This window comes from Pseudopipra pipra, chromosome 22 (genome assembly GCF_036250125.1).
Source record: "Pseudopipra pipra isolate bDixPip1 chromosome 22, bDixPip1.hap1, whole genome shotgun sequence".
In the NCBI taxonomy this organism is placed as follows: domain Eukaryota; kingdom Metazoa; phylum Chordata; class Aves; order Passeriformes; family Pipridae; genus Pseudopipra; species Pseudopipra pipra.
This window is the reverse complement of record NC_087570.1, coordinates 7,802,212-7,817,934: the sequence shown is the minus strand read 5'-3', so window position 1 is coordinate 7,817,934 and position 15,723 is coordinate 7,802,212. Positions and strand designations below refer to the sequence as shown.

The window sequence follows — 15,723 nt, the reverse complement described above, 5'->3', positions numbered from 1 at the left end:
AACCAGGGCTGCTGCTTAATGAATATCCACAGTCCTGGGAAAGTAATTAAGCTTTCCTATAAAAGTCATGGGCATAAATTCTGCCTTGGCTTTCCTTCAAGGAACCATTTTGGCTTTCACTATCAGATGGTTCTCTGTCAGTCATTTTAGTGCCTCATGGTCAATCCTTTTCTTTTTATCAGGATGTGTAGCACATTTCTCACTTCCTTAGTGGCAAGTTTTCCAGCATTTTTTTCTGTTAGTTGGGAGAACTAGGTTATATTTTTGAAAAAGACGGGAATGTTAAACTTGCTTGATACCCAAAACACAGCAATTTGTCCCCATTATCCTCTCTCTGTGATGTATAAAATAGGAAAGTGACCTGACTGTGAGATACTGCATTTATCTTGTTTCTGAAGTGTTCCTTGTGCCCGCAGGGGAGGGTTCAGGCAGTCAGGAAGATCAGCTGTGCACAGCTCTGGTGAACCAGTTGAACAAGTTTGCTGACAAGGAGACCCTCATCCAGTTCCTGCGCTGCTTCCTGCTGGAGTCCAACTCCTCCTCGGTGAGGTGGCAGGCCCACTGCCTGGCCCTGCACATCTACAGGTGAGCTGGGGCAGCGTGGCCTTGGCAGGCTCAACTCTGTCCTTGTCCTTGTCTCTTGAAGGAAGCTGGAGCCTGCAGGTTATTGCCTCCCCTGGAATTGCTCCCACCATTTTGCAATTGTTGGTGCCGGAGGTAGAAGTCGTGACTTATTCATGATTGAGTTGTGTTCTGCAAGAAGCATTTTATTCTATCTGCAAAATCTGACTCCTCACATGTGCTGGAGTAGGTGTTTGTGGGCAAGTGGACTTCTGAGGCAGATGCAGACTCGTACAGTTAAAAAGTTGGGAGTTATTTAGACAAAGACACTTCAAGGTGCTGAACTCCTTCAGAACTCAATTCGGTTGTTGCAAAACAGCTGCTTTCATTTTGGAGTGCTAGAAAACAGCTGGTTTCGAGGAGTGATGGGATTTAACTCTCTTAACTAATAATAATCCCCAAGTTTGGTGAACTGTAGTTTGTGTTTTCCTTTTGCGCGAGATCTTGTGCCATGTTATACATCTGTCTTCAGGAGCCTGATTATCTGTACTCCTTTCAACAGGAACTCCAACAAGTCTCAGCAGGAATTGCTGTTGGATCTCATGTGGTCAATCTGGCCGGAACTTCCAGCTTATGGAAGAAAGGCTGCCCAGTTTGTAGATCTCCTGGGATACTTCTCTTTGAAAACACAGCAGACTGAGAAAAAGGTACTGTCATTCTAGAAAGGAGGTGCAGCATCCCAGGTCCTGCATCAACATAATTCCTGTGAATTATGTTGATGCTTATTTATGATACAACTGGGACAGATTTTCTGTCAAAAGAGCTTCTGGTGGAAGTTTTTTTGTTCCTAAAATTTGAATGTTAGAAAAGGCAGGATCCTTAAAAAAATGAGGAGTGTGAATTTTTTTATTTTATTGCTTTGATGTTTTTGGTGTTTTTAGGATGAAAATGGTGTTGATGGGTTTTTTATTTATCGAGGAGAAAATTTCTTTCCCACAGGAAGCCTTTGTGGGAAAATACATTTTTCTGCCAGCTCCAATTTATAGATTTTCAGTATTGCAACTCCTAGAGATCTTTTGAAACCATAATTTTTGAGCAAAGGAAGGGGTGGCATTTCTTAGGAGACCGGTGGATTTGAGAACAAATAATTTAGACTCATTGAATGTGGGTGTTTAAATTCAAATGCTGTTCAAATCTTGGCAGGCATTTGCAGTGATTGGCTGACAGCACTGTTATTGTGGTACAAGTCTAATTTTAGGATCTATCACATTCCTGGGTAATGATTTAACCACATAAATTCCTGTGGGTATCATGTGTGCATCTTCTGGGGGACCAGGAACGCCACAGGATGAGGAATATTTTTGTCTTAGTAGCAATAAAACAGTGTTGAGAAGACAGTATTTTCCTTATTGTATTTCAGTTGAAGGAATATTCCCAAAAGGCCGTGGAGATTCTCCGGACTCAAAACCACATTCTCACCAACCACCCGAACTCCAACATTTACAAGTGAGCTCCTTTTGCGTTTGATCTATGTCACTAGGGAACTGTGATCCATGGGGATACAGAGTTCTGCTAATGCAATGGTGGTGCTGGATGGAGCCCTGCTGAAATTCCATGTCTGCTGCAGCTGGGCTTGGGAGAACAACAGGATCCTTTCTGCCAGCTGAAAAACCTGACATTCTGTGCCCCATCAGCAGAGCTTGGCTTTAGCTTTTTTGCTTTCATTGGCAGTAAATTATGAAATATTAGGACCGACTGGAAAATAGAAATTTGCGGAATTAAGTGTTGTGCTCTTAGTCCTACCTTGGCAGTTAATAACTACATCAAAAATGCTGCCAGTGACAAATGATTTTCGATGTGATTTATATTGTAACACTTCTGTTACACAGACTGGGACCTGTAGGGAAATTAAAGCAATTCTGATTTGATGGCATGTGTTTCAAACACAGCAAGCACCAAATTCCTTATATCAGTGTTGTTCTCCTCATTCCAGCACACTGTCTGGGCTCGTGGAATTTGATGGCTATTACCTGGAGAGCGATCCTTGCCTTGTCTGCAACAATCCGGAGGTGCCCTTCTGTGTGAGTAACCATGGAATCATAGTCGTGGAATATCCTGAGTTGGAAAGGACCCACAGGGACCCTCCAGTCCAGCTCTGGGGGGGAGCACACAGGACACCCCAACATCCCACCTTGTCCCTGAGAGTGTTGTGCAAACACTCCCTGAGCTCTGGCAGCCTTGGGGCCATCACCGCTGCCCTGGGGAGCCTGTTCAGTGCCCAGCCACCCTCTGGGTGAAGAACCTTTTCTTGAGATCCAACCTGACCCTCCCCTGACACAGCTCCAGTCATCCTGCACGACACTGGCAGTAACTGCTTTCTTAAAGCCTTTCCAGTGGTAGGGATCCCAATCATTTACAGGCATCATTCGCTGTATTCCTGAGGTTTTGGGGTGTTCTCATATTACCTCTGTGTCCTTGTCCCCTCAGTACATCAAGCTCTCCTCCATCAAAGTGGACACACGGTACACGACCACCCAGCAGGTGGTGAAGCTCATTGGCAGCCACACCATCAGCAAGGTGACAGTGAAGATTGGGGACCTCAAACGAACCAAAATGGTCCGAACCATCAATCTCTACTACAACAACAGGACAGTCCAGGCCATAGTGGAGCTGAAAAACAAGTATGTTCACCCATGTTTTTGTGTGCAACCTCTGAATTTGACATTACGATTCCCATTGAGGTGCCTTTCGCTTCTTGTTTTTCCTAAGATTCCTTAGTTCCTCATCACTCTCAGCCCACATTGGGTGGGATTGTTCTGAATCTCCTACAATTTTTGAAAAAAATCCTCTGAAGCTTGAAAAATGTCTACAAAATTTGTGGATTTCAATTTCTACAGGCTCAGTCTTAAGCACCTAAATGCCTATAAAATTGTTGTGTAGTTCAAACCCAAAAAGGATTTGGACATTGCAGCATGTCCAGGAATGCCAAAAGCGTTAACATTGTTTGAAGCCACAGAGTAGAATTAAAATTAGAAGTTGGATGGTCTCACTCTCAGTTCTGCTTTACCCACCAAAAATGGCTTCTTTTCAATACACTGCTCATTCTGGAGCCAGTCCTGCTTATATGCTTTCCCTTCTTACTTCTCGAGATGTTCTCACCAGAATCAGATCACTCTGGCTTAGGGATTAATCTGTGCCTGCCACTTATTGCTTATTTGAAGTCTTAATCCTCTGTGACATCACAAGTGGCTGTTGTGGAGAGGATTATGATGTCACAAAGAGAGGATTCTGACTTCAGGTTGAGAATAAGCAGTGGGAGCAGATGAGATCTTTAAGAAATAAATATCCTGTTTTCATGCAAATGTCCTTACTAATAAAAAAATGGAGGTGAAAATCCCTAGAAAATGTCTGTAGAATTAAAGTTTTTCCATGAGGCATCAACAGCTCTTTAATCCCAAACAGTCTCTCTCTATGAAGAGGATAAAGGCTTAAAATGTATTTCTGGCTACATATCATGTCAATACAGAAGCTAAGGAAACGAATCCTAGAACTGCTCTCCATTCATCCCTTTTAAAGTAGATTTGGAGCCGAGACGGTTGCATTTGGCTTCTCTTCACATGTGGGCAGAGAAGGAACTTCCCCCTGGAAAACCATGCCGCTTCCTTTCCCTTTTCCAGGCCGGCTCGTTGGCACAAAGCTAAGAAAGTGCAGCTGACCCCGGGCCAGACGGAGGTGAAGATCGATTTGCCGCTGCCCATCGTGGCCTCCAACCTGATGATTGAATTTGCTGATTTCTATGAGAACTACCAGGCGTCCACCGAGACCCTGCAGTGCCCCCGGTGCAGCGCGTCCGTCCCGGCCAACCCGGGCGTGTGCGGCAACTGTGGGGAGAACGTGTACCAGTGCCACAAGTGCAGGTGTGTCCCCCTCCTTCCTCCCCACACAACCCTTGCCAGAGCCCTCATGCCCATGTTGGATGTTCAACAAAACCCTCCCTGCTATTTAAATCCATGATTCTGGTTAATAAAAGCACACAATCAAATTAGTGGAGAAGTATAAAACAGGCTTACAGGGATTTAATGTTAATACAGACTAACAAAGGGAACCCGATGCCACAGTATGAAGGGAGCATAGAAGTTTCAGGTCAAGCCCTCAGAAGTTCAAACCAGAGAATTCCCAGGAGGAGGTTGGCTTTGGCCTGGCTGGATATGAGGCTGGAGTTCAGTACAGGATTGCAGGGGGTTCCCTCCAGGACCCCTTGCTCAGTGCTGGACAGACAGTGCTATTCAGGGCTTTTGTTGTGCTCTCCTCATTCAGAGCAGTCTCAGGGGTAATCTACTGTGTTCTATACACACTTCCACTACAGGGTTAGAAATCCTTCACTTTTGTCAGTTTTGTCTCTTTATTCGATATCTCTCCTCCCCTTATTGTTATCCCATATTTCCTCTCTAAATTTTATGAGATTCAAGGTGTTCAGCAAGTTCTTTCCATAGATCAGGTGATTACCGATATATGGAAAGGTTTCCACATCCCTTCCTGGATTATAGGAGTTACAAATTGGTCTCTGTCCTGCTGCTCTGGTCTGCAGGGGATAATTATGCTGCAACCATTCCCACTGCAACTGGGTAAGGAGTGAAAGCATTGAAAACCCAGACCTTACAAACCAAAATGGTTCCTTTTATCTGTGCTCTCCTAAAGGACACGGTGCCCCAGGCTGATGTTCTGCTGGGAATGACTGTCGTTCAAGCAGAATTGTTGGGAACAAATTCACATCTGTTTCTGCTTTTTCCAGCCAGAATGTGACACTGCTGTAAGGATTTTTTTGTTGCCTGATTTGTAGGTTTTGATTTTCATGGACCTCATGTATTTCACTTCCCCAGGGCAGTTTGGTCACTTAGATGTTTTAAAAATCACCTGTTTGTTTTACCTGAGTCTGTTCAGAGTTGAGTTTATTGCCTCAGTTAAGTTGAGCTGCATGTTTTGACCTTCCTGGCTTGCCTTTCAGATCCATTAACTATGATGAAAAGGATCCCTTCCTGTGCAATGCCTGTGGGTTCTGTAAATACGCTCGCTTTGACTTCATGCTCTATGCCAAGCCCTGCTGTGCGGTGGATCCCATTGAAAATGAGGAGGATCGAAAGAAGGTGAGACTAAGAGCAGGTTCATCAATGAAATGCTGTAGGTCTTGGTCAGGGCAGCAGTGTGGGCACATCAGAGATCCATCCCTCTTGGAGCACCTTGAGAAGCAGTGTTCCTTCAGGGCTTCTCACTGACTAATGCATTCCTTATTTGTTGTCTTGCTCCACCAAAGTCATTCTTCAAAAGACATTATTCAGTGCTTCACTTATAAACCCTCTAGCACTGCATCTCTTTGCCTTGCTGTAGAAGGGGGTGAATTTGGGTTGTACTGTTTGCTTCACCAACCCACCTGAGCAGCTCCGCTAAGGAATGAAGAGCCCACTGCACTGTGTGTCCTATCCCAAAGGATTAGTGTGCTCATTGTGGTGTCAACAAAGTGGTTCTCGTGGCAGGGTGCAGGGTCACAATTTATTTATGTTTTTCCCATAGAAAGACAAAAGAGACAGAAGACTTGGAGCTTGGTAGTTGTAGTTCTGAATATAAAATAATCTTTCCTTTTTTCTTCTTAGGCAGTAACAAATATCAACACCCTCCTGGACAAGGCTGACAGGGTGTATCACCAGCTCATGGGACACCGACCGCAGCTGGAAAACCTGCTGTGTAAAGTGAACGAGGCAGCTCCTGAAAAACCCCAGGTAACAAGGGACAGGTGGAGCCTGCACTGATCTCCAGGCTAGTGCCACACTGGCCTTTACACTACCAAAGGTCCTTGCCTTGGATGCTGCTCTGAAATAGTTATTTTTGTGTGTAACCTTCATATATGATTCCTTTTTGATTTACATTCTGTTCCAGGATGAGTCTGGAAGCAGTGGAGGGATAAGTTCTACCTCAGCTAGTGTGAATAGGTACATACTCCAGTTAGCCCAGGAGTATTGTGGTGACTGCAAGAACTCTTTTGACGAACTTTCCAAAATCATCCAGGTATGATGTTCTTTGATTTGAATTTGGGTCGTGGGTTAATCAGAAATCAGGATGTTGCCACTCTGCATTTAATAATATCATTAACAACAAGCGATCAGCTGTGTATTTTCAGGGAAATAATTAAATAGTCATTTCTGAATGTTGTGATTACCATTAGTGGATTTATCACATTTCCAGTGTTGGGACCCCTGGTGGTCTAGTGGTTAGGATGCGGCACTCTCACCGCCACGGCCCGGGTTCGATTCCCGGTCAGGGGACTTCCCCGGGCAGATGGAGCTCGTCAGCCCTGTAAGGCCATCCATCTAAGAGAAGGTCACTCTAAACAAACCTACGTCCTGAGGACCTCGCTGCCACTGTCCAAGCTTGCTTGGCCCCGACAGATGAACCTTAGGATTAAAGAGTGGGCTCAGTTCAGCGCACGCTGTGTCTCACCTAAAAAATTCACTGCGCAGGCTCGAAGGGTAAAGACCTTTCCCAAATCTTCGTTCGCGAAGACTGGCCATGATAACATTTCCAGTGTTACACTGCATGTAATACAGACAACACGGCAGATAACTGGGAGTTAGGCTGATATTTCCAGCAGATTTCCCAAATCTGCCATTGCCGTGAAGGATTTCGAGTTTGGAGATACTTGGTTAAAAATGTTTCTTCACAAAATATACAGTGAAAATAACCTGTGAATGGAATTAACAAATTAACAATTATGTGCTGCCTCACTACTCCCCAACTCCTTCTCTGTATTTCCAGAAAGTGTTTGCCTCTCGAAAGGAACTCCTGGAATACGATCTCCAGCAGAGAGAGGCGGCGACCAAGTCCTCACGAAGCACCGTGCAGCCCACGTTCACCGCCAGCCAGTACCGTGCCTTGTCTGTCCTGGGCTGTGGCCACACGTCATCCACGAAATGCTACGGCTGTGCCTCGGCTGTCACGGAGCACTGCATCACCCTGCTCCGGGCCCTGGCCACCAACTCTGCCATCAGGCACATCCTGGTGTCCCAGGGCCTCATCCGGGAGCTCTTTGACTACAACTTGCGCCGGGGCGCAGCCACAATGCGGGAGGAGGTCCGGCAGCTCATGTGCCTTCTGACCAGGTTAGAGCTGCTTCAGCCTCTGGAAAACCTCATCCTTGTCAATACACAATCAGGAAGGAGTAGCTTTATAAGGGAGTTATCTTAGAATCATGGAATCTCAGACTGGTTTGGGTTGGAAGGGACCTTCAAGACCACCTAGTCCCAACTGCTTGCCATGGGCATATTTTGCATCAACAAACTACACTCCAGCTCTTTGTACATTTGTTATTGGCTAAGCTGAACTCCCAGGAGCTTTTAGTATTTAGTACAAGCACAGCATAACAGTGTTCTCTTTCTCCTTCTGGAATTAGGGACAATGCAGAGGCCACACAGCAAATGAATGACTTAATCATTGGGAAGGTTTCTGCGGCTCTGAAGGGACACTGGGCAAATCCAGACTTGGTGAGTGACTCCAGTGTTTTCATGTTTCTTTTTTCTGCCCCTCTGCACTGCTGATGTATTCTAATTATACATGTTCTCTCTTACGGTCTGTTTGTAAGAAAAAAATTGGAGCCTTGATAGGAAATAAGATTAATGTCAGAGTAAAGCACAAAATTATGTGATTACGTACATGCCCAAGTTTCCTCATGAAGTTCTGCCCAGCTTGGCTTGCAGCTCTCAAACAGTCACCCCAAAATGGGCATAGGATTAAATTTTTTTAGATCCATGTGTTTTGAGCCTGTGGTTTTTACGTATCAGAAGGCAAAAAGGGCTGGGGCATCACCAACACTTTGAACACGTGTCTGTGTTCCAGGCTAGCAGCCTCCAGTATGAAATGCTGCTGCTCACAGATTCCATCTCCAAGGAGGACAGTTGCTGGGAGCTTCGGCTGCGCTGTGGTGAGTTCGAGTGACCACTGTGAAAGGTGTATTTTACAGTGCTGTGCCGAGGTTCAGGCACTGTAGTGAGATTTCTAACTCTGGACACATTTAATATGCTATATAGAGCTGTAGATGTGTGAACTATTTGCAGATCTCAGAGTGGAATGAACATTTCTGTCTGTCTTTCAGCTCTCAGCCTCTTCCTGATGGCAGTGAACATCAAGACTCCAGTGGTTGTTGAAAACATCACCCTCATGTGCCTGCGCATTCTTCAAAAGCTCATCAAGCCACCTGCTCCAACGAGCAAGAAAAACAAGGTACTGCCTTAGATGCTGAGCAAAGCATCTGAGATTTACTGATTAAAGTCTGGCACTGAGCTCAGTGATTAATTACTTTGTGAGGAGGCCAGGGCTTGCTTTTCCTGGTCATGGTTACAAGGGAAGTGCAAGCCCTGTGACTTCTGTCTTTGCAGACTGCAGATTACAGGTGACAGCTTTCCATTTTTTATTGGTTTTTGCTGACTTTGACCACTACTGTTCAAACCCAGGCTTTGCTTTTTTCCCCTCAGATCTGAGGCAAGGGGAAAGAGCTACTTCAAAGCTTACAGCTTGGTTACTTTGGACAAGTTTTTAGTGCTTTCGGCAGCTTGTACAATCAAGTACCTGAACATGATGGAAGTACTTTTGTCTCAGATTTTTTAATACAGAGCTACATTCTGATAAAAATATATCAATTGGTGGTTTCTTCATTGTAATTTAGATAAGATTTGCAGGAGAGAAGGTATGTTTCTGCTGCGATTTGACTGTCTGACAATCACAGATGGATGTCAGAGATCGGTTTACTGGTATTTCAATAGGAACTGGAATGGGGCATCTCTTAGTTCATCATTAACAGACCCTGCTGTTGTCCAGAGCTGCATTTACCTCTTCATGGCACAGCCCCAGTGATTGACCTGCAGGAGTTACTCTTTGAGAACAGTCTGTAGTTTTCTGAGTAATCACAGAGCTTTTTTGTTTATTAGGATGTGCCCGTGGATGCTCTCACCACTGTGAAGCCTTACAGCAATGAAATCCATGCACAGGCTCAGCTGTGGCTCAAGAGGGACCCCAAAGCATCATATGAAGCTTGGAAAAAGTGCCTCCCTGCCAGAGGTAGTTCTGTGCTTTTAACTTGCAGTTTTGGGAAGGAATATGTGTGTCCCTCCAGGTTTAATTAGGAATGTGCTTCTGCAGAGTTGTGTTGACTTCTGTCCCGTGACATCTGATCCCATCTTCACGTGCAGCTGGGTAGTCCCCAGAGTTTGTAGCACTGACTTTTCCAGGCTGTGTTGCTCAGACCCTAAGCAGAAAGTGCTCTGAAGATAATCAGGGAAATGTAAAAACTGAAACTTGTTGCTTATTTAAATTGACACCAGCCAAATGGAAAGCTGGTTGAATTCCCTGAGAGATCCTGAGGTTTGCATCTGGCTTGGAATTGAGCATGGCTTCACACAGCAGTGAAAATGGCAGCAGAAAGAGATACGAAGCCACTCAGCTTTCCAGATGGAGTTTGGAGAGTTCCAGTAAGATAAAAATACACTGCAAGTCTGATAGGAATTATGACAGTTACAACAGTTTGCAGTTTATAGCTGCTGACAGTTCTCTTGGGCTGTGCTCAATATTGCAGGTGTAGATGCCAATGGGAAATCTCCCAGCAAAGCTGAGCTTCACCAGCTCTACTTGTCAGAAAAATACGTCTGGAAATGGAAACAGTTCATGAGTCGCCGTGGGAAGAGAACCTGCCCTCTGGATCTCAAGCTGGGACACAACAATTGGCTGCGACAGGTAAACGTGGCTGAGAACTCCCGTGGGCAGAGCTGACAGAGTGTTGGTAGTTTGCTGCAGCTCATGTACAGGGTTATTTGGGGAGGCTGTAACTCACTACCTCTAATTCCGAGTCAGATTTGCAGCTTTCTTCCCTTAAAAATACTACATCAAATATTTATCTGGAAGTCTGCATGTCCTTAAAGTCTGAAACTTTAATCTCCACAGTGCTTCTCCCTGCCTAATCAGCTGCATTTTGGAGGGTCCTGGGCAAAAATGTTTCTTTGTGTGTGTGTGGATTAGCACATCAGCCACACAATGCATTATCTAAACATTTTGGTGGTAGTATCAAGTGTTTGAAGAACAAGAAAATGCTGCCACCAAGTCACCAAACAGCTCTAGTGTGTGCAGTGCCGTTTTGATAAGCTATCACTGGTTTATCTGTTCACATCAAACTGCTGTGGTATTTTCCTGCCCTTGCCCCAGGTGCTGTTCACTCCTGCCACACAGGCTGCCAGACAGGCTGCCTGCACCATCGTGGAGGCTCTGGCCACCATCCCCAGCCGAAAGCAGCAGGTCCTCGATCTCCTCACCAGGTATTTCTGTGCTGCCACACTTGGCTCCAGGATTGGCCTTCTCTAGTTCCCATGAGAATCTCTCCCTTCTTCCAGCCTTTCTCACATCTCTCCCTTCTATAACTGTATATACCTTGTATACCTTGGGTTCACAGGTCTTTTTGAGCTGGATTTTAAGGTTTCATTAGCTGGGAGGGTGTAGATTTAGGGAGACTTTTTTTTTTTTTGCTGCCTGGCAATAAGCTGTTGCAGTTCTGTACTTTCTCCAGAATTAAGCAGCTGGTGTTCAGCTGTTTGGACAACATTTTCTCTGCCTCTTGGACAGCAAAATAATAAGGTGAACTCTCTTCCAGTTCCTGTGACATAACTTAAACCAGCTGATGCTATAGCACAGTTGGGGAACTCTTTTGGGGACAAAATACCAATTTATCCTGCAAGTAATGAATATCAGTGATGGTGTTAGGAAGGACAACAGGGAGGATGGATTTCTGGAGGCTTTTTCTTTCTTTCCACGGTGTCTTTAAGCTGGAATGCCCCTTTTTACTGTGAAATGGTTGTCAGCTTGTGTTTCTCTTTCCCAGCTACCTGGATGAGCTGAGCATTGCTGGTGAATGTGCTGCTGAGTACTTGGCCCTTTACCAGAAACTCATCAAACCTGCCCACTGGAAGGTCTACCTGGCAGCCAGGGGGGTTCTGCCCTATATTGGCAGCCTCATCACCAAGGTGTGGACTTGTGTGGAGGAACTGACCTGCTAGTTTGGCTTTTATTGCTTTGAAATCTTCATCTCTTTGTTCAGTGCCCTGTTGCTGACCCTGCCAGGGTTTTGAAGTTCACACCTCAGTGCTGTTACCTCAGAACAGAAGGAGCCACAGAGGTTTTAGCCCCAGCTTTAGAACTCCTCAGCACTTTAATGAACTTCTCTGGGGGCAGCTCTGCTGAGGGGTATAGATATTGCTGCGCTGCCTTGGCACCGGCTCTGAGCTGGAAGCCGTTGTCCAGCTGCAAGGCTGGACTCCAAAAGCCTTTAAAGACTGGAGGATTAGGTGTACTGCCATTCCTGGAGTGGGAATTACAGCCTATTGGAGAAGCAGCACATTTAATTTGCAGTGTTCAGAGTGGTGGGAGTTTCCTGTGGGGATCCCTGGTGCACCCCAAAGAGGCAGGTAACACTTTCCATGTCAGTGATGGCCTTGAGTCCATGATGGAGGCCACCAGAGCCAAGCAGTGGTAGTAGGTAGGTGCAGGGAGAAAATAAGGAGGTTATTTGGAGTGGTTTTCCCTCCTATCTCCTTTCCCTCCCCACTGCTGCGTTGCAATTCTGCTTTCCCTGTGACTGGCTCTGTTTCTGTGCTGGGTTCCTTTGCACCCTCTGTTAGACACTCACCAATCATGACTGGCATTGCAGTTTCTTGCTCTAATTTCTATTAACTATAATGTTAATTGTTTTCAGGAAATAGCTCGTTTACTTGCCTTGGAGGAAGCAACACTCAGCACTGATTTGCAGCAGGGATATGCCTTGAAGAGTCTCACAGGTATTTGGTGGCACCAACACGAGTCCTGCAGCAGGATTAGGGTTGGGGTGATCCTTATTCTGTACCAACATGTAGCAGAATTTCAAAGAGATGTGATTCACTGTGTTGCAATTGTCGACACTGGATTTTTGCCATCAGTTTAGCACTTAATCTCTAAATGGCTTTTTCCATATTTTGTGTGGTCAATTTGAGTTTTTAGTTGAACTGTGGTAAGCAAACTTCATTATTTCACTTTATTATACAGCACAGTCCCTGAGACCATTGTAAACACTGCTGCTTTATTCCTGCCTGTTGTTTCCTACCTACCTATTCTATGAGAGTTTTTTTTTTAATCTTCTAGGGTGTATACTTTTTTCAAAAATTTGTTGGGGATGGAAATACTTCTTTAACAAGGTCATTCTTTTTTGTATCCTGTGCCAAATTCTTCAGACATTAGTGGACTAATTCATAAAGCCTGGCTTCTTGCAAGAAGCAGCATGTTGATCAGTGTGTCATGGGAAAGAATCTGAGTGTTTGCTGATTCTTTGCTTTATGATAGGAGTGGCCAGTTTGGTGATGTCACTGATCAGTCATGTCACATCATCAGAGCTCACTTAAGTATTAGAAGAGGAACAATCATCTGCTTTTGAAATATCTTGCAACAGAAAAATGCCAGAGTGTGCAGAATCTTGTATCAAGCACTTAGAAAGCTCCTTAGACCCTTTCTTCATTCCAGAAACTATTATTCCTTGTTTTATAATTTACAAGACACTTCTCCCAGGCCAGGGTTTTTGCCTCCAACCATTTGGTTGACAGGAGTGAACTTTATTGGGAGTTGGAAGAAGTAATTTTTATGATATTGTGCCCTGTTTGCTGCCATGAAATTTAGAAATCGAACCAAATTCTCTCCCACTTGCTGAGTTTTCACTTTCTAGGTCTTCTCTCCTCCTTTGTGGAGGTGGAGTCCATCAAACGGCACTTCAAGAGCCGCCTCGTGGGCACGGTCCTGAATGGGTACCTGTGTCTGAGGAAGCTGGTGGTACAGAGGACAAAGCTGATTGATGAAACCCAGGACATGCTCCTAGAGATGCTGGAGGATATGACAACAGGTAAAACTACCTCTGTTCCATAAATCCAACGTTTGGGTCAACCAAGATGAAAAAGCAGATTGTTACAGCCACACAAAGAACTTACCGAAATGACTGCTGTAGTGAGGGGGTTTTATGGCTTCCAATATTTCCTTTTGGCACAGAAAAGGTAGATTACACTCGTGGTCATCTCTTATTTTTCAGGAATTTAAGCCTCCTCCTTTTTATGGGACTGTTTCACTGCAGCCCAGCCATGCAAAGGCTTTTCCTAGTAATAACCATACCAATAAATAGCCTTTCATCTTTTATGGAGTGGATACACAAAAGAAGAGAGCACCAAAGTGTGGGGCTGATTGCAGAAGGATTTATTGTGTGTGCTGAGTCTAAATAGAACCTATAAAAGTGGCTCCTGTGTCCATTTTAATGTTTCCTTTTCTTGGCAGGCACAGAATCTGAAACCAAAGCATTTATGGCAGTGTGTATAGAGACTGCAAAGCGTTACAGCCTTGATGACTACAGGACTCCAGTCTTCATCTTCGAGAGACTGTGCAGCATTATCTACCCTGTAAGTGTGGAGAGGGTTGGAGGTCACTTATAAACTCACACTTCTGAAGTAGAATCTTAGAATGGTTTGGGTTAGGAGGGACCTTAAAGCCCATCCCATTCCTTGCCGTGGGCATGGACACCTTCCACTAGCCCAGGTTGCTCCAAGCCCCGTCCAACCTGGCCTTGGACACTTCCAGGGATCTGGGGGCAGCCACAGCTTCTCTGGGCAACCTGTGCCAGGGCCTCCCCACCCTACCAGGGAAGAATTTCTTCCCAATATGTAACCTAAATTTCCCCTCTTTTAGTCTGAACCCACTCCCCCTTGCCCTGTCACTCCAGTTCCTGATGCAGAGTCCCTCTCCAGCTTCCCTGTAAGCCCCTGCAGATCCTGGAAGGTGCTGTGAAGTCTCCACATAACCTTCTTCTCTCCATTCTGAACAGCCCCAACCTCTCTCAGCCTGTCTCCATAGGGGAGGTGCTCCAGTCCCCTCAGGTACTTCATACCCTCCTCTGGACTTGCTCCAACTTATGTTGGGGGCACCAAAACTGTGCACAGTATTCCAGGTGGGATCTCATGATAGAGGGAAAAAATCACCACCTGTAGCAACCGTAGATTGAGTTCCTTGCATTTTGGCAAAGAGCAACAGTGTCTACAATCATGGTTTACTATTAACCAGTGTAGAGCTGTATCCCAGTGTGTCCCATTTGGGGGGTCACTGTTCAGGTTCCCTGCTGTGACGTGCTCTGTGCAAAAAAGCAGAATCAGTATTATTGTTTCTTCCTGAGGAATTTGGTTACTGAATGATCCTGGATATCCTCTGAGTGCCACATGTGTGGAATGTACAGCAGGTGGTGGAAGGACTGAAGGTTTAGGGACATCCTGTCACTTCCTGCCATAAAAATGCCAGAATCGGAGTTGGGAAAAAACTCATTCACTCTGTCTCTGCTGCTGTTCTTTAGGAAGAGAATGAAGTCACTGAGTTCTTTGTAACTCTGGAGAAAGATCCTCAGCAGGAAGACTTCTTACAGGGCAGAATGCCAGGGAATCCCTACAGCAGTAACGAGCCCGGCATTGGGCCACTCATGAGGGACATCAAGAACAAAATCTGTCAGGACTGTGACCTGGTGGCTCTGCTGGAGGATGACAGTGGGATGGAGGTGAGGATACACATGTGGATTTCTTGCACAGATGTGTGGGGACACCATTTTTGGGCAGCTGGGATGGTAGTGCAACTTGAGCTTGTTCTTCACTTGTTATTTTATCCTTTTCAGCTTTTGGTGAACAATAAGATAATCAGTTTGGATCTGCCTGTGGCTGAGGTCTACAGGAAGGTGTGGTGTCCCACAAATGAGGTTTGTTTTCTTTATACATGTTAACAGCAGAAAGCACCTGTCCTTCATACTGACAAAAAAATGGGGGAAAAATCATAGTCTCACAAGTCATTTTTTTGGCATATAATTTATTGGTATAATTGGTCAGCACCGTTTGGTGCTCTATTAGGATAGATTGTGCACAGTCCTGCAACATGAGTGATTTAAAAGCACATAGTGTTCCCCAGGTGAGCTGTGTAGTGTATCAGATATAGACTGTCTTCCTGATAACAAACTTCCTTACATTCCTTTGGGGAAAGAGCTGAACTTTGTCACTGCCTTTCAAAGCACGTTCCACACTCCATCTGCACACGACA

At 45.2% G+C, this 15,723-nt stretch overlaps 1 protein-coding gene across 6 annotated transcripts in view; it reads left to right on the top strand.

Annotated features, from left to right (window-relative positions):
* The window catches only part of UBR4 (ubiquitin protein ligase E3 component n-recognin 4), an 80,024-nt gene that overhangs the window by 47,239 nt on the left and 17,062 nt on the right, over positions 1-15,723 (top strand). For all 6 annotated transcript variants that reach the window (XM_064678884.1, XM_064678889.1, XM_064678888.1 and 3 more), the window contains 22 exons: positions 417-585; positions 1,124-1,268; positions 1,982-2,067; positions 2,555-2,642; positions 3,049-3,242; positions 4,239-4,478; positions 5,567-5,705; positions 6,210-6,335; positions 6,493-6,621; positions 7,369-7,712; positions 8,003-8,093; positions 8,446-8,530; positions 8,702-8,829; positions 9,534-9,663; positions 10,178-10,335; positions 10,801-10,910; positions 11,471-11,612; positions 12,341-12,422; positions 13,337-13,510; positions 13,933-14,054; positions 14,996-15,193; positions 15,308-15,388. In XM_064678884.1, coding sequence (XP_064534954.1) covers positions 417-585; positions 1,124-1,268; positions 1,982-2,067; positions 2,555-2,642; positions 3,049-3,242; positions 4,239-4,478; positions 5,567-5,705; positions 6,210-6,335; positions 6,493-6,621; positions 7,369-7,712; positions 8,003-8,093; positions 8,446-8,530; positions 8,702-8,829; positions 9,534-9,663; positions 10,178-10,335; positions 10,801-10,910; positions 11,471-11,612; positions 12,341-12,422; positions 13,337-13,510; positions 13,933-14,054; positions 14,996-15,193; positions 15,308-15,388 — 3,161 coding nt within the window. The remainder of the gene's footprint in view (positions 1-416; positions 586-1,123; positions 1,269-1,981; positions 2,068-2,554; positions 2,643-3,048; positions 3,243-4,238; positions 4,479-5,566; positions 5,706-6,209; positions 6,336-6,492; positions 6,622-7,368; positions 7,713-8,002; positions 8,094-8,445; positions 8,531-8,701; positions 8,830-9,533; positions 9,664-10,177; positions 10,336-10,800; positions 10,911-11,470; positions 11,613-12,340; positions 12,423-13,336; positions 13,511-13,932; positions 14,055-14,995; positions 15,194-15,307; positions 15,389-15,723) is intronic.